At 41.6% G+C, this 25,969-nt stretch overlaps 1 protein-coding gene across 1 annotated transcript in view; it reads left to right on the forward strand.

The window, feature by feature from the left end:
- Positions 1-25,969, forward strand: part of ipmkb (inositol polyphosphate multikinase b) — an 87,466-nt gene that overhangs the window by 50,022 nt on the left and 11,475 nt on the right. Inside the window, exon 5 of the mRNA XM_055647245.1 lies at positions 10,215-10,296. Coding sequence (XP_055503220.1) covers positions 10,215-10,296 — 82 coding nt within the window. The remainder of the gene's footprint in view (positions 1-10,214; positions 10,297-25,969) is intronic.

The raw sequence follows: 25,969 nt of genomic DNA on the forward strand, positions 1-25,969 counted from the left end.
TAAATCAAAATATTTTACGGTGTTTATTATAATTATTATTTGCAGGTATGCATATTTTCCAGGTATTTTTACCTCTAAATTAACTCTCCTGGAACTCTTGTGGTTTCTGGTTTCATGTATTCTTATAAATTTCTTTTATGGGTCCCCACAGGAAAAGTCAGAATTTATTGTCCATTCGTAATTACCTTTGAAATCATGGCTGCAGGCTGCATTTTGAATCTCTGTAGCCCTTCCGGTGAATATACTGCTACAGTGTTATTTATTAAGGTGATGCATGATGTTGTGTGATTTGACATAAAATGCTGGAGTAAAGGGCCTGTCCCATTTTCACGACCTAATTCATGACCTTTTTTACTCGTGGACATTTTTACTCAGGCTAGAAAAACGCCCTGACCTGCTTGATGCCATGATTACCTATGACTAGCATCACGACCTACCTACAATCTCGTGGCGACCCTGCTGCGAGTACGAGTCAAGGGCAAACTCGGCAGAGGTCGTGAATGTGGGACAGGCCCTTAACTCAGGGGGTCAGACAGCATCTCGAGAAAAATTATAAGTGATGTTTCAGGTTGGAACCTTTCTTCAGATTGAGTCTGAAGTTGAGTTCCAAACTGAAACGTCACCTATTTTCTATCAGAGATGCGGCGTGAGACTCTGAGTTATTCCAGCATTTTGTGGCTCTACTGGTATAAACCAGCATCTGCAGTTCCTTCCTACACATGTTGTGTCATTTGGATTGTGATCTGTATTGATTGTGTTCCTTGCTCTATTTTCCATGTCCACTTTGGTGGTAGAATCAGGATTTTGGGAGGTGCTGCCAGAATAGTCTTGGCTGAGGCAGAGGGAATGAATTTTCAGGGGAGGTGGATGGCGTGCCACATTGCATTGTTCTGAATAGTAGCAGGCATAGGAACATATAATGTAAGACCAGAAATGTGCATGTGTCCTTGTCAATTATCCATCATTTAGTAAACTTAGGTGACCTCTTCCAATCTAATCCCAGTAATTAAATTTGCTATAATAAGGTCATAAGTGATCGGAGTAGAATTAGGCCCTTCAAGTCTACTCCGCCATTCAATCATAGCTGATCGATCTCTCCCTCCTAACCCCATTCTCCTGCCTTCTCCCCATAACCCATGGCATACTAATGGCATACTAATCAAGAACCTATCTATCTCTGCCATAAAAATATCCATTGACTTGGCCTCTACAGCCACCTGTGGCAAAGAATTCCACAGATTTACCACTGACTAAATAAATTCCTTCTCCACTCCTTCCTAAAAGAACATCCTTTAATTCTGAGGCTATGACCTCTAGTCCAAGACTCTCCCACTAGTGAAAACATTCTCTCCATATCCACTCAATCCAAGCCATTCACTACATAAGAATCTAAGTGAAACTATGCCCCCCTCAGTTCAAGGGAAACATCATCTCAGCATTCACTTTGTCGGACCCCTCAAAATCGTAAGTTTTAATACAAATATCTCGCATTCTTCTAAATCATTCCTTGACAATCCATTCATCCAAGAAATGGATCCAATGGAAGTGTATCTCCCTTTAAATAAGGAGTACAAACTATCCACAGAGTACTATGGGTGTGGCCTCATTAAAGTGGACCTTTTACACTCCATCTCTTCTAATAAATGTCGACATTCCATTTGTTATCCTAATTACATTGAACTTTGTGTTCCACTATCCAGATTCATTTGTACAGCAGCATTCTGGAGTCTCTCTTCAATTTTAGTCTCGGTCTGCATATCTATTTTTCTTCTCTTTTCACCAAACTGTACTCCAAAGGCTACATTTGCCCACTGATTTATATATTCCTTTCAAATTCTGGAAATAAATCCCAACTGCACTCTTCATTCATTTAATATTGTAAATAGTTGCACACCACTTTTTATGAGTAGCCAACCCAAAAAAGCCCCATCTATCCCTGATGCGATTTTGGGTAGTCAGCCATTACTATTCTTAAATATCATCTTCATTGCCAAGATCTCATATCTTGTGAAAACCCTTTTATGTACTATGTTGCCAAAAGTCTTTTAGAAATACAAATACACAACAGCTGCTGGTTCTCCGTTGTTCAATGTGCACAACGGACATCTTCAAAGAACTAATACATTTGTCAATCATGGTTGACAAATGTATTAGTGATGGTTGACCCATATGGAATTTCTATATGTTTTGCAACTAATTCATTATTATAATCTTAGAAACATAGAAAAATAAGAGGTAAATAAAGGCCCTTCAAGCCTTCTTCATCATTCACTATGATGATGGCTGATCATTCAAAATTACCCTGTTTCTGATCCTGATTACTCCCATATCCGTTGATTTCTGCAGCCATAAGAATGCCACATAGCACCTTTTTGAATATATTTAATGATCTAGACTCAACCAGCTTCTGTGGTAGATCATTTCACACTTTACCTCTCTTTGAGTGAATAATTTCCTTCTCATCAGTTCTAAATCTCATCAAGTGCGTTCTCTGAAGCAAGTACATTGTTCCCTGAAAGTGGTGTCACAGGATGGTGAAGAAGATTTCTGGCATGCTGGCCTTCAGTCAGGGCATAGAAGCTGGGATGTTATGTAGTAGATGTACAACATATTGGTAAGGCTGCACTTGAAGTAATGTGTACAGTTTTGGTCACCCTGCATTAGGAAAAATGTCGTTAAGATGGAAAAAGTGCAGAAGTTATCTAATAGGAACCTGATGGGCAACTTTTTTACACAGAGGGTGGTATGTATATGAAACAAGCTGCCCGAGGATGTTGTTGAGGTAGGTACTATAACAACATTTAAAATACATTTGGCAGGTACATGGATAGGAAAGGTTTAGAGGGATATGGGTCAAACATGAGCAAATGGGATAACTTTAGTTGGGCACCTTGGTCTGCATGTACGAGTTAGACCAAAGGTCTGTTGCTGTGCTGTATGACTGACTCTAGATGACCTACCTCATCCTTTGAGTGTGGACTTCTCCACGATCAAGAACATCTTTCCTGCAACTTATCTGCCAGCTCCGTCAAAATTTAAATGAAGTCCCCTTTCCTTCTTCTAAGTTCTAGTAAATATGCATCCAATCATCCTAATTGCGCTTCATGCATTAGTCCTGTCATCTCCCAACAGTTGTCCAGTAATGGATGTTGGACTAACTTGTTGGCAGTCTGAACAAGGGTCCCGCCTCGAAACATCACCTATCCATGTTCTCCAGAGATGCTGCCTGACCCGCTGAGTTACTCCAGCACTTTGTATCTTTTTTTTAGTCAACAGTAACCTTGTTTTTCTCTAATCTTCCTTTGATTTTATTAACGGTGTTCCAGTCTGCTGGGATTATTTCAGAATGTAGGGAATTCTGGGAGATCATGATTAATGCATCCACCAGTTGTACACCTTTTTAAGACTCCAGTAGCTTCTTGAATATTGTTGGAACTGCATTTGGAACGACACAACGGTGATCGGGCTGATCACCAACGGTGATGAAACAAACTACGGAGCGGAGATGCAGAACCTGATGGACTGGTGCTCACGTAACAACTTGTCCCTAAAACACCTCCAAGACCAAGGAGCTGATTATCGACTTCAGGAGGACACATAATGGGGAATACGCCCCAATCTCCATCTACGGGGACAGTGTGGAGAGAGTGTGCAGCTTTAAGTTTCTGGGTACTCACATCTCAGAGGACCTCACATGGTTCACCAACACCGCTGCGCTGGTCAAGAAGGCACAGCAACTACTGCTCTTCCTGAGAACATTGAAAAAGTCTGGTCTGCCCCAACAGCTGCTGACGACCTTCTACCGCTGCACGACAGAGAGCATACTAACATATGGCATCTCTGTGTGGTATCTCAGCTGCACGGAGGAGGAGAGGAGAGCTCTTCAGCGCGTCGTCCATAGAGAGCAGAAGATTATTGGGACACAGCTACCAGCCTTGGAGGGCATCTACCACATACGGTGCCTCAGGAAGGCCATCAGCATCCATAAACACTCCTCACACCCTTGTAATAGACTGTTCGAACTCCTACCTTCCGGCAGACATTACAAGGCCTTCTATGCCCGCACCTCCAGACCCATGAACAGCTTAATTCCCAGAGCTATAACTGCTCTGAACTGGCCCTGCTGAGTGCCCCCCAGCCCCATGAACTGTCTCCCTCGGATGGTCACGTCGCACAGACACATTTGCACTTTTGACTATTTTACTGTTCTTTTTAAAAACCATGTTCTCGGGGTATCTAAATCTAAATTTTATTAGTTGTTTAAGTTATGACATCGGATGGAAGCTGCATACCAAATCTCGTTGCACATATGTGCAATGACAATAAAATATATTATTATTATTATTATTATTAGTTTGGGTAAATGAACTAGACCGCATCAAACTTCTGATTTGTGCCTTGTGGATGAAAAGCCTTTGCCAACATAGCTGCATGATGGGAGAACAAGGAAGAATTCTTGAGGGCTTTTAAAAAAAACGCACCTTACCTACTTATAATTAAGAGCAATTCTAACAGCCACATGTGATGTGTAAATCTATGTGGACTTTGAATCCAATATTTGCCTATTTGTTCTGTGTGGCTCAGTCGTTTCATGATAGGTTATAGTTATGATTAAAAAAATAAGTTAAATGAAGCCAAATTCATTTTCTTCTGCTTTTGTAACTGGTTGGTATACAAGAGCTATTAAATTCAGATCAGATGACTCACCATGGGTTCTGAATTTTACAATTGTTTGTCAAACCTGTCTTCCAACAGAAACTCAATTGGAAACTAGACCAGTTTACAACAAATTATCTGGGTACGGTGTCAAAAGATGTAGGTAATATTTGACAGTTAGTCTGCTTCATCCTTCTCTAGGTCACATCTTCCTATGGAAAAAGGCAGTAAAGAAAACTATTGTATATATGGGTAATTTCAATTCTGACCAGTAATTGACAGGTATGTTAAGATTACTACATATCCACTTACAAGTATTGCTAATCCAAAATGCCACAGTACACACAAACCCTGAAGATGCATCACTTGGCATGAGTAGTTCCTGTTTATCAATGAATGTTAAGATGTAGTCTGTGTTAACATAAGGCTTCAACGGTGTCTTTCATATATGTCCGTCTCACAGCTATACCACCCTTTCTCTAATGTCGTTCACACAGTAAGAAATCACATCTCTGCTCTGGCTATATTTTTAGTCTATTAAAGAATCTTCTTGCAGCTGTCATAGATTGTGCTATTTTATTTGCATCTGAGTAATGGTTGTATTATAGATTCACACTGTTGCACTGAATTATAATTTATATGTTTCGTTACAGAGACGGTCAATTGCAATTTATGGTGTGGAATTACCCAATATTTATTGCTTTTATAATGTTGTAACTAATTTGAAATTTTAATTTCTAGGCATTTGTTTGCAAATATTGTAAACAAGTTGTACTGTGTCAAATAGCAGCAGTATTACATTTTTAGAGAATCTACTAACAATTGTTTGGTCACTTGGTAAAAATACTATTCTGATCATCTTTGACTGTCTCAAACCAATAACTGGATTATAAAATATCATCTGTATCCATTTAAATCTGTAAACTTTTTGTGATTTATATAACAACTTGATTGTGCCAGTAATTAACTTATTTTAAAAAACATTGTAAACAAAGGTTCCAACTTCATAAAAAATATATTTACAGCAGACCTTCCTTTTATAAGTGTACAGTTAATTTGCAATACAAATCTTTTCATGAGAAATTCAGAGGTTTACTGATGGCCTAAATTAATTTAGATATACGATCCATTCCCATTGAACCTATAAATCATATCAGGCAAAAACCTTTTTTAATGATTAGACCTGGTGCGGTATAATGTGTAGAAAGGAACTGCAGATTCTGGTTGTCTTGGCAAAGGCCATACTGAAGTCCATGTAAACCATATCAACTGGACTCAGCAATATATTTAGTTCACTCTTCAAAAAATCTCACATATATTAAATGCGATCTCTCACAACAAATCTGTGCTAATTATCCTGATCAATCAGGAAAAGTCTTTTCCAATAACTTTCCGACCATGGACGTTAAACTGCGTGACATAGTTACGTAGCTAATTCCCGCTGCACCTCTTGAATAGACGTACCACATTTGCTGTCTTCCAGTCATCTGGTTTCTCATCTGTGGCTAGCCATTGATTTTAATCTGATTTAATTGATTTTAATCTTTCGAATACTGACTTTCGACCAGTGGCTCTAACACCCATAGTAATGAAGTGTTTTGAGCGACTGGTTATGCAGCATATCAAAAATAGTCTACCTGCTGACCTAGACCCACTGCAGTTCGCCTACAGAGCCAACCGATCCACAGAAGACGCAGTCTCAACAACACTGAACCTCGTACTGTCACACCTTGATCGGAAAAATACTTATGCCAGGATCCTCTTCATAGACTTCAGCTCTGCTTTTAACACAATCATTCCGCAGCAGCTGGTGGAGAAGTTGGAGCTATTGGGGGTTGATGCTGGCACATGTAACTGGGTCCTGAACTTTCTATCGCAACGGCAGCAGACAGTCAGGGTGGGCAGTAGGACATCAAAAACCATAGCCGTGAGCACTGGCTCGCCCCAAGGCTGTGTCCTAAGCCCCCTGCTGTTTAGTCTGCTTACACACAGGATGGTGGGTCTCATCAGTGACAATGATGAGTCGGCGTACAGGATGGAGGTGGAGCTGCTCACAGGATGGTGCAAATCCCACAACCTCATTCTCAACGTGGGAAAAACTAAGGAGATGGTGGTTGACTTCAGGAGGGCGGGAAAACAACACCATACACCTCTGCACATCGATGAAGCTGATGTGGAAAGGGTCAGCAGCGTGAAGTTCCTAGGACTCCACCTGTCAGATGACCTGACGTCCACGACCAACACCACAGCACTGGTCAAGAGAGCCCAGCAGCGACTACACCCTCTCCGAAGACTACGGAAAGCAGGTCTCCCCACTACACACCTACGAACTTTTTATAGGGGGACAATCGAGAGCACATTAACCTACGGCATCACTTCCTGGTTCGGGAGCTGCAAGGTGTACGAACGGCACCAACTAGACAGGATTGTGAAGACCGCCAGCAGGATTATTGGTGCTCCACTCCCTTTCCTGCTGGACATATACAGGAAGAGATGTATCAGCAGAGCCATCTCCACCATCAAAGACCCCTACCACCCATCGCATCACATATTCTCCATCCTGCCATCTGGGAAGAGGTACAGGAGCATTAGCTGCAAAACCAGCAGGATGCTCCTCAGCTTCTTCCCGCAGGCTATAAGACTGATAAACGGACTTTGCTCCCTACCAAAGTATCGCTCACAAAACCACCAACCTGGACACACTGCAGCAGAGCCATTATCGTGCCGCTGCTGATCGGAACGCCTATTGATGTTTAGTAGAGAGTAGAGTGTTTAATTTGTTCATTATATATGTATTTTTATTTCTATTTATTTTTTACTGCACTCTGAATGGACACTGGTTGAGCAACTTTTTTTGTTTCCTCTGGGTATGTGAATACTCAGGAAAATTACAATAAAGATATACTATACTATACTATAATATATCTGCCAGGGCCCTATCTCAGCCCCCATATCAGCGACTGGAAATAGGTCTCATCAAACCCTGGGGATTTATTCAGCTTTTGAGACATATTAGCCTGTTAAGGCATATTATAACCTTTTAAATAATAATAGGCATTTTATAACCTTTTAAATAATAATAGGCATTTTCATATTACCATGTACACCAGTCTAGGCATGCAGGTGCTCAGGCAGTAAAAAAGCGAATGGTATGAAATAACATTATTGCCATAGAGGGAGTGCAGAGACGGTTCACCAGACTGATTCCTGGGATGTCGGGACTGTCTTATGAAGAAAGACTGGATAGACTTGGTTTATACTCTAGAATTTAAGATTGAGAGGGGATCTTATAGAAACTAGCCATGATCATATTGAATGGCGGTGCATTTAAGACCGTATCCACTTATGGTCCCAATTATTTCCCTGGTTATCTCATCGCTGATAACATCATTATAAAATGAGTTGCTATTTCTCCTAATCTTATCTGTCGGTAATGTTTCATGGGTTCTTTTTTCCCTCCCAATTTTTTTACATTTTGAGCCGTCCTCACCGTCCACTTTTTATTCCTGAGGATCTACCCCAACTTTCAGTGCTGTAAACTTAACACGTGCTTCCATTTCTTCCAAACCCTCTATATCTCTTGACATCCAGGGTTGCTTGGACTTGCTATCTTTATTCGACATGTGAGAACATGTTGGCATTGAACTCTCTCATTTTCACTTTTGAAAGCTTCTTGCTGAATATAGATTTACTTGCAAGTAACTGCCCCAAGTTTACATTTGCTATGTCCACCTCACAATATTAAAATAGTCTTTCCTACACTTTCCTATGATATTTCATTTCTGAACTGTCCTTATCTTTTTACATAACTGTGGGGGTTACAAGTATGAGGTCGCCCTCCCCAAGTACTCGCCTGCTGACACTTCATCCACTTGCCTGGCTTCATTCCTTCAGATTAGATTTAGCACTAACCCATTTCTAGCAGGAGTGTTTACAGACTGGTTAAAATATCTCCCATGAATGCGCTTTAAAAATAATAATTTCCCTGTTAACTTTGGGAAAGTTGACATTCCTTGCTACTACAGCACACTTTGTGATTTGTCTACAGATCTATTCCTCTCATTTTGGGTGGTCTGTTGTATAATCAAATCAAAATTGACTCCATGATAGAATTGGGATGTTGAATGGTATTTATAATGCAGAAAAAATATGGACAGTTCACGCTTTGACTGAGAAAGTAATGAAAAGCATGCATATTAATATCAAGTCAAGTCAATCTTTTGTGGGCTCGGATGCCGTCAAGTCAGTCTTTTGTAGGCAATAACGTTTTGAAATAACCTGGCCATTTTCTGTAGAAGCAGTGCATAGGGCTGCATCCTCGTATTCTTCTATTATCCTTTAGGGATGGATGAATCCAGTTGCAGTTATTTGCCAAGAGTATGCATCAACAATCATTGGCATGAATTGACATGCAGGGCTTCATAGGGCATTTGATATAGATTTGGTTGAAGGGAGCAAGTTAGTACAAGCACATTTACTGATGATAGAAAGTTGGGTACTAGAGTGGGATATAAAGAACTTTAAGGATGTACAACCCAGTTAACTAAATGAGTTGAACATGGCAGATAGAAATTAGGTAAACATTAGATCACCCACTTGGGGATCGATGGATCTGAAGTTAGTGCAGGAAAGTATCACCAGCGCAACCATGAACTGTGAAGCAAGCATGAGGGGCCAAAACTGACCTAGCTCTGCTTCCATGTCATGTTTGTTATATTCATTTAATGAACTTCTATGACAAATTAGTTTAAATGCAAAAAAATAGTGAGGATTTTGAGGAGTTATGGTGGGGGGGGAATGTGGGTTATAAACCACAGGTAAGGATTTGATTTGTTGAATGGCTGCCATTTCTCCTAACTAAAGCAGAGTGGCTCAAATAAATTTGTTTTCCAAATCTTTTTCATGATTCCTCGTCCCATTGAATAGTCTTTTGTAACACAATGTATTTTCTCATCATAAACCCATGTTAGTGATGCTCTTATGTGAAATCTTTCAATCCTATTTTAATCCTTTTTTAGCATTGTGTCCCCAAATTCTTAGTTGTTGTTAAGTTCCTCCTTGAGTCTCCTCTCTTTGAAACTTGCATTTCAATATCCCATAACGTTTTGCATGATCGTTTGCAATCTTCTAGAACTGTGACTTTGGAGAAATAAAGCAGAAGAGTTATTTTCCTATATTAGTGTCTTAAAGTGTTTGTACCACTGGTTTAAATGCTATTCGCTGTGTGTTACATGAGCTTCTAGTGATATGCCCAAGCAGTGAATGTTCCCATTATGTGGTGAGTCAGTGGATCTAATTCAAAATAAAGTTCATTTGAACTGATGCCGTAACCAAGTTTACCCATTTGAAATTGAAGGATTCATGTATATTATTTTTCTGTCACAATCCTTGCTTATGAATTTTTTCCTGTGCATTTGAGGATTTCAATGTTTTCTGCAGATACACTGTGCACATTTTATTTTAAATTTATTTAAATGATCAACGCATGTTCAGCATCCTGCAGATCTGTTAAATTAAGTGAACGACAGCATTTTATCCTATTTGTAATTTTCCTCCAGGTTTACCAGTTTTCATCTGACAGCTATGTGGCATTTGATCAACGTTATGGAAGAGGCTTAACAAAGGAAACTTTGAAAGAAGGTGAGATTCCAATCTTAAATTCTGAAAAGATTATGCATCTCGCTGAGATTCCTTCATGTAATTTGAGTTGATAACGGACTTGATGATAAATATATCTCGCTTTTGGATTTCTCCACCCAAGCTACAGTATTCATCACTGAAAATGACTACTAAATTTATTACTACGCAAAAGTAATGAGTGCTGGGCAAAGGAGCATAAAAACTTGTTGGATTAAAAATGTATGTGAAAAATAGGGCCATTGGGTGGCATTTTCCCGCAATACTTAACACAAGTGGCAGTCACAGTTGTAATTTATGCTTATAGTTGACCCTTGACACAAGCACCATTAGTTATAGATCATAGTCATATAGCATGGAAACAGACCCTTTAGCCCAACTTGCCCACACCGACCAACATGTTCCATCTACACTAGTCCCACCTGTCTGCATTTGGCCCATATCCCTGTATTATTTCAAAAGTTAAAACAGTTATTTCCAACAAAGGGCCACACAAAAAAATCGAAGCCCTATTCAATGGCACTCATTCTCGCAACATGACAATAGAAACATGTTTGCTCTCTTCGGCCTCTCTTTAATACCAAAATGATACAGTTCATACAATTGATCCAGGGGATCTGTAATCCTGCAGAATTTTGCATAATCATTTTTTTTTTCATCTACGTTGATATTTTAAGACAGCCGTTACTTAAATAATGATATCTGAGAGTCGTACATGTCCATATGCTATGTTGGTAGCCTCTCACGGGGGTGCAGTAAGTATCAGGCGTTGCACTGATTCATATAAGCCACATCTTCTCCATGCCAGTGGATAATTATTACGTGAGGAATTTGGAGAAACAATAAATTAATGGTGGCATTGTGGCGCAGAGGTAGAGTTGCTGCCTTACGGCGCCAGAGACCCAGGTTTGCTCCCTGCTACTGTCTGTACGGAGCATGTATGTTCTCCCCATGACCACGTCCCCCCTTAACCTTCTGCGTTCCCCCCACACCCCAAAGACATACAGGCTTATAGTTTAATTAGCTTCAGTAAAGATTGTAAATTGTCCCTAGTGTGTTGGATAGTGCTATTGTATGAGGATCGCTGGTCGGTATGGTCTCAGTGGGCCAAAGGGCCTGTTTCCACACTGTATCTCCAAACTAAACTAAACTAAAGTAGTGCAAGGCAGACCAGTCATTGAAAATATTATGTGCAAATTTCTCCTTGTAGTCTCCCTTGGTCGTAATGATTTGTTTCATTTGATTTGATTTTACAAAGTTCCTTGAAAGAATAGTCTAATATGACCGTACAATGTGCTCAATTGATTTTATTTGTTTGTATTTCCATTGTAACTTTGTTCTGCAGACTGCCTGTTAGAGTAATGTACATGGCAGTCATTCAAGGCCACATTTATTGGCAGGACAACTGCAGTTTGATGGGATGTTCTTTATCAACAAGAGATCCATCACAGCTTGATCAGCAAAATAATCAGACAGTAGTTAGAAATTTATGAATATTTTCAGAATTATCTTGACTTGAAAGCGTGGTTAAAATTAAATAAATAAAAAATGTGATCCAAAGTTAATAATTGATGAGAAAACATGTAACTTGGATTGTTATTTTTGAGTGCCGTATGGAAATGAAGCTGAGACCTTGGTTTGAAGTTTTCTTTTAAACCCTACTGACTTACGAATAAATTATGTTCCAGTTCGAGAATGACAGTGTAGAACTTACCACTCTAATGTAATCAAAATATTTCATGGTTAGCAAAGTAAAATATACAACATGTTACAGTGCATGCATTTTGAAACAGACAATGCACAGTATACATGCAAGCTGAGGTTAAAATCTGCAGTTAATTTGACCTCAGATGATTAGGAACTAGTTTGTACCACATTTTGTTGGGGGTTTTTGGGGGATTACTTTCTCCGATCTTTCCTTAATTTTCCTAATAAAGAAGAGTTGGCTCTACCAGTTCCCTTTGTTATTTCATGTACGACTGCTGCTCCCCGGTAAGAAAAATATTTATTCACTGTTTTGTAATCATGTTGGCCTATTCTCAAACAGCACTGCCTTGAACTAGAGTGGACCTCTTTGCTTTTGTGATGAAATCTAGCTTCCTTATTAGGCCTTGTTATAACAGGAAGCTTGTTACAATAGGAAGCTCACTTCTGGTCACTTGTATTACACCACTAAATCTTTTCCCTTTTTAACTAACTTGTGTTTCCATCTGTCATTTTTGTCATTCAAAATTGACTACCAAATACAGTTAATGCGCTGGTGTAATAAAGCCAGAAAATGCAGGAAATTCTCGGCAGGTCAGCAATCAATCAATCAATCAATCAGTTTTATTCGTCACATTGCACGTAAAGTGCAAGTGAAATGAATTTGTCAGCAGCGGTACAATGATAAAGAACACACAATACACAATAAAAATGTACCACAAACATCCACCACAGCATTCATGACTGTGGTGGAAGGCACAGAAATTGGCCAGTCCTCCTCCATTTCCCCTCCGTGGTCGGGACCTCAACCCTCTGCAGACGTCGTTGCGGGCGTCCAGATGATAAAGGACAAGTAAACTTCCAGGATCGGCTCTTCCCCACTGGAGACCGCGGCTCCAGGCTGGTGTAGGCCGCAGGCCGGCGGTCGAAGATTTAAAATTCGCGCCGCAGCCAGAAGCACCGCAGACTGCAAGGCCGGCGGTCGAAGCTCCCCTCCAGGGGTGATGGTAAGTTCACACCGACCCCGCGGTAGCAGTTGGCTGCGGGCCGGCATTCGGAGCTTCTCCTTCCCCCGGGTCCCCCACGAGGGATCCCGGGCTGTAGACGACGCGCCATCTGGAGCTGTGCAGACCGCGGCTTCAGGCTGCCGGCTGCCGCGGGCCAGTGAAACGGAGCGCTCCCCTCCTGCGAGCCCCAGCTCCACGCCGAGAGTCCACGCTTCGCCCGCCGCTGAAGCCCCGGGCGGTCTCCGGGAAAGGCCGCGCCGATCCTTGCTGTTAGGCTACGGGGGAGGCGACCTGGAAAAAGTCGCGTCTCCGTGGAGGAGGCGACCAAAGCGGTTTCCCCCTTACCCCCCCCACACAAAACACACCGAGAAACATCAAAAACATACTGTAAAACATACTAAAAAACCAAAAACAGTAGAAAAAAACGGACACGCTGCTGACAGGGCGGCGGCTGTAGTTAGCGTTAACGTTTCAAGTGAATGACATTTCATTAGAATTGGGGGAAAAAATAGAAATTAAGTAAGTTTTTGTTTGCAGAGAGTTAGAAGAGGCAGGAAGAACAAAAGGGAAGCCCTTCAATTGGTTGGAGAAATGGAGAGACAGGATTTGATTAATCACTTTGTAGAACACTGCCGTTCAAACCACAAAGGTGGCCCTGAACTTCCAGTCCCCATGGCAGTTTAATTCTGCGCTCGCTTTCTGATCTCTGATCTCTTTGTCTTTGGCCTCGTATACTGTTCACCCGATAGCCTCTTTTTAGACCTCTAGATTTTGTATTAAATTCAACTATTTTAGTTGATTAGGCGTAACAGTCTCAAGTCTTGCTGTCCGGCATTCACATTTCTATCTCCCTCCTGATATTTATTTATTTTCTATTTGCATACTTTTATCAACTTCTTCAGTCAGCATCGCTACCAATTGTGCTACCAATCTCTCCCGGTCATTTTGTGTCTTCCTGACTCTCAGTTTGAAGAAGGGTCTTGATCCAAAGCGTCACCTTTTCCTTTTATCCAGAGATGCTGACTGATCCACTGAGTTGCTCCAGCATTTTGTGTCTTTGCTCCTACACATCTTCCCATTTGGTCTTCCTGCACCTCCCCTTCGTATACAATTTTAAATGGTTTCATTCATTGGCCTGAAAAGTTAACTTATCTTTGGCTGATTCCTTCCACCAAACCTCAGAAGGGAGGAGGCTCACTGCTGATCACATAATGTTCAACTCTATTTGCAACTCCACAACAAATGAAGCAGTCCTTGCATGCCTGTGGCAAGACCACCTTATTATTTAGGCATTGGCTGACTCGGAGTGGCGGCGCGGCTCTGGCTGCAGCGGCTCATCGGCAGTCCCGTTTGTTTTTGTGTTTTTTGTGTTGTTTATTTTGTTTTGGTTAGTCTAGTTTTTGGTTTTTAGTTTGTGTTTTGTGGGGGGGGGGGGGGGGGGGTTGAAACGGGGTTTGCAGTCTCTCCCTGCGGGGGAATGCGACCTTTTTGTCGTATTCCCCTCTGCCTCCGTCTGCGCTGAGGCCTAATGGAGCTGACGACCTCAAGGCTCCGGAAGGCTCTGGAGGCAGAGCCCGTCAGGACTCGCAATGAGCTCGCGGTTGGGACGATCCCATGAGGGCGGCCAGTCCGAGGGTGGAACTAGGCTCCCGTCGGAGCGGCCGAGCTCGGGGAGGTGCAGCGCTCGCAGCCCGAGGGAAGTTCGGCGCCCATGTCGGGGCGGCCCGGCCCGTCGGGGCAGCCCGGCCAGAGGGAGAAGCGACGCCCAAGTCGGGGCGGCCCGGACAGAGGGAGAAGCGACGCCCAAGTCGGGGTGGCCCGGCCCGGGGAAGAAGCGACGCCCAAGTCGGGGCGGCCCGGACAGAGGGAGAAGCGACGCCCAAGTCGGGGTGGCCCGGCCCGGGGAAGAAGCGACGCCCAAGTCGGCGCGGCCCGGTCCGGGGGAGGTTCGGCGCCCATGTCGGGGCGGCCCAGCCCGAGACAGAAGACGGTGCGGTACTCACGTGAGGGTGGCTGGGACGGTGTTCTGGCGGTGGTGGCCTGAGTCCAGGGTTCGGCCGTGGGCCAGCAGCTGCATCTGCAGGACTGGTGGGCGGCAGCTTCAACCACCTCGCGGTGTTTGAGCCGCGGGACTGTTTTATAACATCGCCCGGAGGGTATCGCCTCAGCGCAGAGGGAGAAGAGGAGGGAAGAGACTGCAGACCTAAGACTTTTGCCTCCATCATAGTGAGGAGATGTTGGGTGGACTCACTGTGGTGGATGTTAATATGTGTTTATTGTTGTTTTTATTGTATTATATGTATGACTGCTGCAATTTCGTTCAGACTTCGGTCTGAATGACAATAAAGGCTATCTAATCTAATCTAGTGCCAAGTGACATTTGTGTCATACGTCCTAGATAACGACCATGTCCTAGAGTGAGAATATAACTTTCTACTCCACACTGATGCATGACAATCAGAGTCTCCCATCATCACCATCCCAAAGTTGCCCTTAAACTGAAAACCCCAGGCAAATACGACAGCTTTATGAGCATATTTTAGACTGGGTGTCCTGTAGAGGTGACTCACAGAGATAGTTCGAGAGGACAGCCAGTAGGCAGAGCATTTTAACCATCCAAAATATCCAAATAGTTTGAGACTATCCAGGACAAATCAGACTAAACATAAGCAACAGAAAGAGAAGTATGCCCTGCGACCCCTTGTGTTGCACTGTCATTCAACATAATCAACCTTTGGGCCACTTTTGTGCACTAATTGCACATTCCTTGATACTCTCAATGTCTAAAAATCCATCAATTTAGGATGGTCAGTGACTGAACCTTGGGTAGAGGTTTTAAAAGATCCACTACCCTTTGGGTGAACAAATTTCTTCTAATCTCTTTCCTGAATGGCTTATTCCTCATTTTCCTATCTGTGCTCTCTGATTCTACACTGATCTGCCAGACCCAACCTCAAATCTACACACACCATGTCAAGCTCCAGAAGAATGTTGGATTTCTGCATCACCTCTCCTCCTTCCAAACTCAAGGCCTGGCCCAGTCTCTTCATAATGAACCTATCATTCCAGGATTCACTTGGCTGAACCTTTGGTGTACCCCCTCTATCAGAAATATCACCTTCCTTAGGCAGGGTGATCAGACCTGTATTCAGATTCAGATACATCTCACCACAGTGCTTTACAATTCAAATTGATCAAGCTGTTTCTATTCTTGTACTCGATTTATCTTGCAACCGAGACAACATTTTTTTGCTTTCTTCAAAATCTTGCTCTGTTGGCTTGTTAAGTTTCAAAGATACTCGGGTTCCTTTGAGCACCTACTCCTCAACTTTTTTCAATCTCTCACCATTTAACAATAATTCTATCTTTCTATTTTCCACCCAAAGTTGATAACTTCACATTTTTCCACGTTATATTCCACCCACTATGTCCTTGCCTATTCACTTAACTTGCTTATACCCCTATGAATATCTGCATCCTCTTCACAACCAGAATGCCATCACATTTTCTCTCATGCACAAATTTATATGTGTCATACTTGATTTACCCCATCCAAATCATTGATTTAGATTATGAATAACTGGATAACTGTTGAGAAATGAACAAAGAGGAAAAGTATGACTAGCACTCCATTTTAAGAAAGCATGCCCGCCTCCATGTATATCATCCTTGATGTGCCTCTCAGAAGCACTTTGAGGCATTTTTCCAGGATGAAAATATTTTGTTGATGAATGTTACTTTAGCCCCAATATTTTGGATCATTGGTTGGGTCCTGGTATTTTATCCATTGTCATCCGATTTCCCGGCTCTATGAATTGGCGGTTGAGAAAGCTAATAACGTTCCATTTAGAATCTTTGTCAATTTGAGGCAAAAATGTTTTTTAAGTGTCCAGGAGATTGCATTTTATATATGTATTGAGTGAATGCTCCATAGGGAGCCATTGCAGTAGAAGTAACTCCCATGCTTATATAGACTTACTGTAAATCTGTCTTACTGAGTTACATGTCATTCCACCTGTTACTGTGTTCCTTCATTGGATTCTATTATATCCAATAGTACAACACAGTATTATGATTCTCCAGTATCACACAGAGGAATTGCTTTGAATCCTATGCTAAATCAGACTAGGGGTATGATTAGAAATGCCATTATTTCAATGGAGATTTTTGGACGATAGATTAGGAGGCAATGATATTTTTTAATATTTAAATTAATTATTTATAAATTAATTATTTTAAGCATTTTAGTAATCGTTATATTTTTATTGAAATGTTTAAGGGATATATCATTTCATTGTTTATATTACTTTTAAATGTTTTTAAATAGCTTCAAGCATCAGAATAAAGAACAGGATTTGACTGAGACTAAAGCTCTGCCCCGGGCCTTACATTGAGTCATAGATTATCTGGGTGTTCTAGGGGTGGACTGTGATCATTGATGATGAGTGTGTGTGTGTGTTGTTCCTTGCATCTAACTTTCCTATGAGTGCACAAAGTTTTGCTCTTGAGTTCATGCTGATCCAAAAATAAGTCATCTGTGTTGTTTTTTCCTTGCCGCTTCTGATCCATGGTGCTGTTGTGGCTCTTTTTGTGCCCATCTCCGTGTGTTTTGTGTATGAGGAACATTTAGATTCCCTTAGCCTTTAAGACAGAGACCTCCAGAGTGGCACTGCTCTAGTCATACAGCGTAGAAACAGGCCCTTCGGCCCAACTTGTCCACACTGACCAACATGTCCCATCTACCTGACTCCATTTGGCCATTATCCCTCTCAACTGGTCCCATTCATTTACCTATCCAAATGTTTCTTAAATGTTGCGATACTACCTGCCTCAACTACCTCTGGCAGCTTGTTTCATACACCCATATGTGAAAATGTTACCCCTCAGATTCCTATTAAATCTTTCCCCCCCTCACCTTAAACTTTGTCCTAGGGTTCTCGATTCCCCTACTCTGGGCAAGAGACTCTGTGCATCTCCTCGATCTATTTCTCTCATGATTTTGTACACCTTTATAAGATCACCATGTCGAGAAATTGTCCTTTCAACCATTCTCCCAATAACTTTTAATCTCTGTCCCGTGGTTAGATTATTGACCTCTCTGCCAAGAGGACTAGGGTCATCCTGTCAAATCACCATCACAATTGTATTCATCTCCTTTAACTTCCCCATAGTATTTCTGTAAAGAAAATAACCCCAGCCAATTTCTCCTTGTAACTATAATTCCTGCAGTCATGGCAATATCCTTGCAAATCTCTGTACCCTCTCGAGCCCAATCGCATCAAGAGTATTTACTTATCCTATGCACCGGACAAGAACCAGAGCAATGAAACTCTTACATTCTGCAGCTTTCCCTTCTATTCTGACACCCTTTTGTCTTCCTTTCACCTCCCGCCTTTATCACTTTCTCCCAACCAAACTACCCTCAAGCTTTCTAAACAAGGGCACTGACCCGAAATTTGGCCTGACTTTTTGCCTCCACAGATGCTGCCTGACCTGCTGAACTCCTCCAGCAATGTGTGCTTCGGTCAAGATTTTTGGATGCTAGGGCAGGCATGGAGGCTTGAATGCCCAACTTGTGTTTCAAATGGCCCCCAGGTGGTGCTGTAGTCCAGCTTTATAAATAAGCAATTAGTAAAGCTTTTCCACGGGGTTGAGAGCTTAATATTTAATGTTAAGTGCATTCTGCACTGAACAATGTGGAAAATAAAATCAGTTGACCTATGAGAATATATTTTATTTAAAATCAGCAGAGTTAATTATAAATAGGAAACCAGAATGGTGTGAATTTGATGAATTAACCAATCATTTTCTTGTTAGTTTGATCTCTCTTCCAATGAATGCATAAACCCATAATAAAATTAAGAAAAAATAGACCATAGTGGCATTTAGTAAAAAAATAATTCAAATTTACAGAAGAAGGATCACTTTAATACCTCAGAAAATATATTTTGTCATCGTCATGCAGCGTAGAAACAGGCCCTTCAGCTCAACTTGCCCACACTGACCAACATGTCCCTGCTACACTAGTCCTACTTGCTTGTATTGGCCCATATCCCTCCAAACCTGTCCTATCCATCATACTGTCCAACTGCTTCTTAAAGGTTGCCATAGTCCTTACTTCAACTACCTCCTCTGGCAGCTCATTCCATACACCCACCACCCTTTGTGTTTGTCTTTTCAAAATCTACTCAGAATGTTGGAATTCTGAAGCAAGCAGAAAATACTGGTAATACTCTGCAGGTTACAGCAAGGTCTGTGCAAAGCAAAACACAGTTAATGCTTTCGGCTGATGGCCTTTTATCAGAACTGATGAAAAAGCAATGAATTGAAATGTTAGCTGTCGCTTCTACACTGACGCTGGTTGACTGGTTTAGTGTTGCGTTTTCATTTTCTGTTCTGTGTAATCTACTTTAAATCAGGATAACTATGATAGGCAAAAATAAGCTTTGTGGCTTCAGCCTATTCCTTTTTCGGTCATTGATTATGTGAACGCTGTGTGAAATGGATACAGTGTTGGTTCATATTCACACAGATTGTAAAGTTTTGTTCTTTTTAATGTATGACCGAAATAAAATTCTTCATTCATTCATTCATTCAACTACGAACTGCTTGAAAAAAACATTGCATTTCAAAAAATCAGCATTGGACAAAGTTACCCTACTCAGGCTGCCTATTCGGACTTATGTACGCACAGACTATAGTTTTTCATTGGTCTCTGGTCTGTAGTTAAATTATGAAGAGGAAAGATGTATTGAGAGATCCGCAGTTATAAATTAATGGAAAAAAAAGAGTAAACAATCTTTTTGGAACTGGACTAGCTTGAAAATGAAAAAATTGGCAAATGGTAGTTTAGAACATATTTGATCTAACGTGCTAGGTTTGATAGAGCTTTACCTGAAGCAGTGGGTCTACAATATTACAAGGAACTTTTGACAATTGACTGTCCAATCTGCTAATCAGTGATATTTGGGTTCTTCCCACTCCTTATTAAGCTGCAAGCTAACGCCTCAATTGTTGAAAAAAAAGGAAAATCGTCAGTACATTCCTTGACGAGCTGCTTTATCGCTACCAGGTCTTGTGGCCAATAGGACGTTCGTACGGATTATGCACAATCCTTCTCAATTTGAACTGGCCCGATATATGCACCTAGTGAATAGTACACGTACGGACTTTTAGATCTCCAAACCATAGAGCTTATACCCTTCCTGGTTTGTTCTAATTTTTCCATTCACACACAGAACTATTTTTGTCCAGTCTTTGGACAGTCTCTTTCCTACTTCATCGTGGTGCCTGTTTGTAAAGTGGCATTGCCCATTTTCAGTCTTGTTCCATACCTTGATTCTCTCAATAAGAGACGTCAGATTGGAGAATTTCAATTCAATTCAATACGGTTTTATTCGTCACATTGCACATAAAGTGCAAGTGAAATGAATTTACCAGCAGTGGTACAATGATAAAGAACACACAATACACAATAAAAAATTTAACACAAACATCCACCACAGCATTCATGACTGTGGTGGAAGGCACAAACATTGGCCAGTCCTCCTCCATTTCCCCTCCGTGGTCGGGACCTCAACCCTCTGCAGCCGTCGCTGCGGGCGTCCAGATGATAAAGGACAAGTTAAAGTCCAGGATCGGCTCTTCCCCACTGGAGACCGCGGCTCCAGGCTGGTGTAGGCCGCAGGCCGGCGGTCGAAGATTTAAAATTTGCGCCGCAGCCAGAAGCACCACAGACTGAATTGAATTGCCAATGGTGATGAGACTGAATGAACAAGAGGCAATAGCGCTTGATTTCAGCAGAGAGCTCAAGGGAATGCCACGAATGAAGAATTCAATCTGATAACAATTCAGAAACCTTACTTTGACATTTAATGTAATGAGGCAATCCAGTGAACAATATTTCCCCTTGTAATTTATTGAACGTAGCAAGGTTTGCTGTTCCACATTGCTGAATGGATGTTGAAGCTCGTCTAATTTGGGCAATTACAACTCACAGTAGGGAAATAGATCTGCAACAAAGAATATTTTTGAGAAGATATCCAAAGACAATGTTTTTGCTATAATTCAAGTAGTCAGGCAGTATTTGTGTTACTGCAAATAGTGCTCTTTTAAGTAGAAACCCCAAAGATGTAGAATTCCCTCCTAAACAATTCTTATTTTTTTTACATTACCATATTACTTGCACACTGCTCCCTTTGACAAGGTTTCTGTGAAGCTTATAGTGTTTTATTATATGGAGAAAATCATACACAGATCATCCCTTGGTTATGAATGGCCGACTTCAGCAGCGCGCTAGTCTTTTCAATTTTTAGTATGTTTTAAAGTTTTTCCAGGTCGCCTCCCCCGTGGCCTAACAACAAGGATTGGCGCGGCCTTTCCACAGAGCAAAAGCGTGGACTCCTGGCGTGGAGCGGGTGAGCCCTCGCTGCGGCTCGCCGGAGGGGAGCGCTCCGTTTCACTGGCCCGCGGCAGCCGGCAGCCTAAAACCGCGGTCTGTAGAGTTTCAGCTGGCGCGGTGTCTACAGCCCGGGATCCCTCGTGGGGGACCCGGGGGAAGAAGAAGCCATCGCTGCCGGCCCGCGGCCAACTTCTACCGCGGGTCCGGCATTACCATCACCCCTGGAGGGGAGCTTCGACCATCGGCCCTGCGGTCTGCGGTGCTTCTGGCTGCGGCGCGGCGGGAACCTTAAATCTTCGACCGCCGGCCTGCGGCCTACATCAACCTGAAGCCGCGGTCTCCGGTGGGGAAGAGCCGATCCTGGACTTACCTTGACTTTGTCCCTTACCATCTGGACGCCCGCAGCAACGGCTGCGGAGGGTGGAGGTCCCGACCACAGGGGAAAATGGAGGAGGACTGGCCAAGTTCTGTGCCTTCCACCACAGTGATGAATGCTGTGGTGGATGTTTGTGTTACATTTTTATTGTGGTTGTGTGTTCTTTATTATTGTACCGCTGCTGACAACCCAAATACCACCGACCCTGGTTGTGTGGCAAATAAATTCTATCTATCTATCTTAAGGGCACCATATATCTGAACAATCGAGGGACTGGCACGAACTGAGCAAAAGTGAGAGCGCCAAGTAGAATCACTCCCTCACTTACTCAAGGGCCTCTCCCACTGTACGAGGTAATTCAAGAGTTCTCCCGAGTTTTCCCCTGATTCGAACTCGGAGAATGTCCGTAGCGGGTCCGTAGGAGTTCGTGGATGTCTCGTAGCGGCTCGTACAAAGTAACAATTATTTTCAACACGAGTATTTTTTTACTCGTGGACATTTTTCACAGTGTTGAAAAAATGGCACGAGTTTACCGGATTTCCCGAGTACCTACCGTTACTCGTATGAGCCGCTATGGGACATTCACGAACTCCTACGGACATGCTACGGTCATTCTCCGAGTTCGAATCGGGAAAACTCGGGAGAACTCTTGATTTACCTCGTACAATGCGACAGGGGCTTTAGTCAGTGAGGCTGACTGGCGGCTGCTCTTCCTGCGCCTGCTCGCTCTTTTGCCACAGCTGTGATCCTCTTCCACACACTGTTTTTGGTCATTTTGGATTTACACAAAATTTGGGTTACAAACAATTCTCAGGGACTGAACTCTTTCTTAACAGTGAGACTGCCTGTAAACACATATTTTATTGCTGAGGCATTTCTCAGCTTGTGGCATTGCTGAAACGAGCAGCAGCATTCATTGCCCCTTTCCAATTGCCACTGAGAAGCTGGTGGTAAAATGATCTAGATAAATAACTGCAGTAGATTTTGTCTTTTGTACATACCACGGCCACAGTGTGTCAGTGGTGACCAATCAATTGAATATATCATTAGTCTCTTGAAGTGCTTTGTGCGTGGTAGAAAGGCATAAATAAGATAAACATGAGTCAGCCAGCATAATCTGTTGCAATTGCCAACTGGGGAAATCCACATGGACCATTGTCAAGTTGAGGGTGAAATGGGCATGAGAGGAACTTGAACTGGCAGGCGATTTTTAAAAATGTAACTTTTTTCATGTTATGTTAAAGTACAAGCCCTGATGTTTTGAAATATATATAGATTTTTTCAATCCTCCCAGAAATAGAATTCGCAACACCATATCGTCCCTACTTGTAGCAGTTCATTGTTGATGTGTGGCATCCAAATGAATTGAAGGCACCAAGACCGTCACATTAAGTTGTGCTGTGCAATTGCTCATTAATCTGATTATTTTTGAAAGGTTTCCAAATACTATACAAAAATTAAAAAAGTGTTTAAATCAATCCCATCCATAAAGCAGATTGGGCCAGAGTTATTGGCTCTCGCTAACCAGGTGGCTGTTTTTTTTTTTACAGTATTAAAGGGAGTTTGGTCCCTTGAGGCTGTAATACATGTAATGATTGGGGTAGCAATAGTAACACAGATTAGCATTTCTCAATGCTGGCATGTCTGTTAGATCTGAAAAATATCAAGACATTGCCCCCTCAGGATCCAGCTCAAAAATTCGTGGAGCCTTCAGACTTTTCACAGAAAGGGAAAACAATGGTGTTTTATAATTTTAACAAGTGACAGCTTCAGACAGAATTGTATTTTCACTTGCAGACTAACAGAACAAAAAAAAACTGACATTGCGTTTACATTATATAGCACCATGTCATGATCTTAGGATATCACAAAGTTCTTTGTAACAAAGAACACATTTTTACTCATTACGTTTAGCAGTGTCACTGGGCCAAAAACAATTAGAGTTTCAGGTCGATGATTTATTTTGTTGCAATTGAAAAGATAGAGATTTCAAAATAATTAAGCTAGTACAGACACAAGGATAATATTGAAGAACACTGTGTGGGATGGGAGGGAAGATAACAAACAAGCAGAGGAATAAGTTGGGACAAGATTTTATTCAGGAAAGATTGTGTCTGACATTGTTAACAGATTTTGAGGAAACGACTGGTGGGGTAGATAAGTGGAAAGCAATGAATGTATCTGGAATTTCTGAAGGCAGCTGATAAAATACTATAAAGGTTTTTACATAAACTTAGTGCTTATTGGTTTAGACATAATATATGTATAGGTAAAGGATTAGTGTAAAAAGGACAGTAGAATTAATTTTCTTTTGGAATATCGGAGGCAGAATGGAGACCAGTTATAAATATATAAAATATTTAGGAGGCATCATTCTGCTAGACAGTCAGAACTTTTCCCCAGGGTGGAAATGTCAAGGACTAGAGGGCATAGCTTTGAGGTGAGAGTGGCAAAGTTTAAAGGCGATGCGCAGGGCAAGTATTTAACAGAGAGATTGGTGGATGACGGGAAGGTGCTGCCAGGGGTAGTGGCGGAAGAAGATGTGCTAGTGGCATTTAAGAGGCTTTTAGATAGGCGCAGATAATGGAGAGATATTGATTACGTGCAGGCAGGTGAGATTAGTGTAACAAATGGTTTATCTTCACGTTGGATGATGTAGGAAACTTCACAGAAATAGTGGACAACTACAATTTAAGTGTGAATGAGGAGATCATAGAAAATGGGTTTGGTTAAAAAACAAAGTATTGGGAAAATTAATGGGACTAAGAAGCTAAAATATTCCCAAGTGCTAATGACTGGGATCCTTATTTTTAAAGATGGTGGATATAGTGGTTATTATCTTTGAAAATTAATTGATTTAAGGTTCCCACAGATTAGGAGGCAGCAATTGCATCCCTGCTATTAAGGGAAAGCCTGAGATAGAGAAAATAGGGAATTATAGATCAATTAGACAAATACCTATAGTAGGAACGCTGCTGAATCTGTTATCAATGAATTGATACAGATTGATGTCAAAATGAAATCGATTTAGTTCAATATGAAACCAGGATCTTAAATCAGAGTGGCTATGGTAGATGGGTAAACTCTATTTTTGACTAGCAGAACAGTTGAACCATTGATTGTGGTAGAAATTGAGTTTCATAAAATCCTCCATCTTGTGACACGAAAATTAAATTAAATTGGGAGTAGAATGGTGTGAAAATTATTTAATGGACAGTAACCCGAGTATGAATACAGGTCATTTTTAGACTCCGATGCTGGGAATGGTTGCCACAGATTAAGGTTGGATTCCCAGTTGTTTACAAAGCGTAGCAATGATTTGGATGAGGTTATCAATTTTAAATATCTTAGTTTGCTGATGATATAAGACTGGGTGACGTTCTGACCTCAAAAATGATAAAGGGAGACTTCTGGCATTTGTCGGCAGGTTAAATGAACAGGAAAGGACATGGCATTTGAAATTCAAAAAAATAAAATAAAAATGTGAGGTCTTCTATTTTATAGAAATATTTTTTTAGTGGTGGGAAAATAAAATATGTGTTATAGTGTTTAAAGGGACTGGTGTGATCCTTGTACACAAAATCATGTAAGCCAAATTACAATTAAACCATGTTAATCTGCAGTTACAGCAAGAAGTTGAGAAAAAATCTTATGTTGGCCTTTATTGATTTGAATCTAAGAATGGAGATGTGTTTCTCCATTGATAAGGACCCTGGTTAGACTGCATCTGGAATATTGTAAGCAGATATGATTTCACTATCTAACGTGATTAAGGAAATGCAATAATACTTCACCAAACTGATTTGTGGGATTTCTCCTGTAAAAAAAAAATTACAATGACCTCATTCTCCCGACTTTAAAAGAGTGAAAGATGATCTCATGGAAACTCATTGAAACTTAAAGATTCTTCTGGAACTTGATGGTTTAGTTTAGTTCAGAGATACAACACAGAAACAGGCCCTTTGGCCCACCGAGTTCACGCCGATCAGCGATCCCCACACATTAGCACTATCCCACACACACTAGGAACAATTTAATTTATACCAATCCAATTAACCCACAAACCTGTACTCCTTTGGAGTGTGTGAGGAAACTGAAGATCTCGGAGAAAACCCACGCGGTCACGGGAAGAACGTACAAAGTCCGTACAGACAGCACCTGTTGGCGGGATCGAATCCGGGTCTCCGG

This window comes from Leucoraja erinacea, chromosome 15, assembly GCF_028641065.1.
Source record: "Leucoraja erinacea ecotype New England chromosome 15, Leri_hhj_1, whole genome shotgun sequence".
Classification (NCBI taxonomy): Eukaryota; Metazoa; Chordata; class Chondrichthyes; order Rajiformes; family Rajidae; genus Leucoraja; species Leucoraja erinaceus.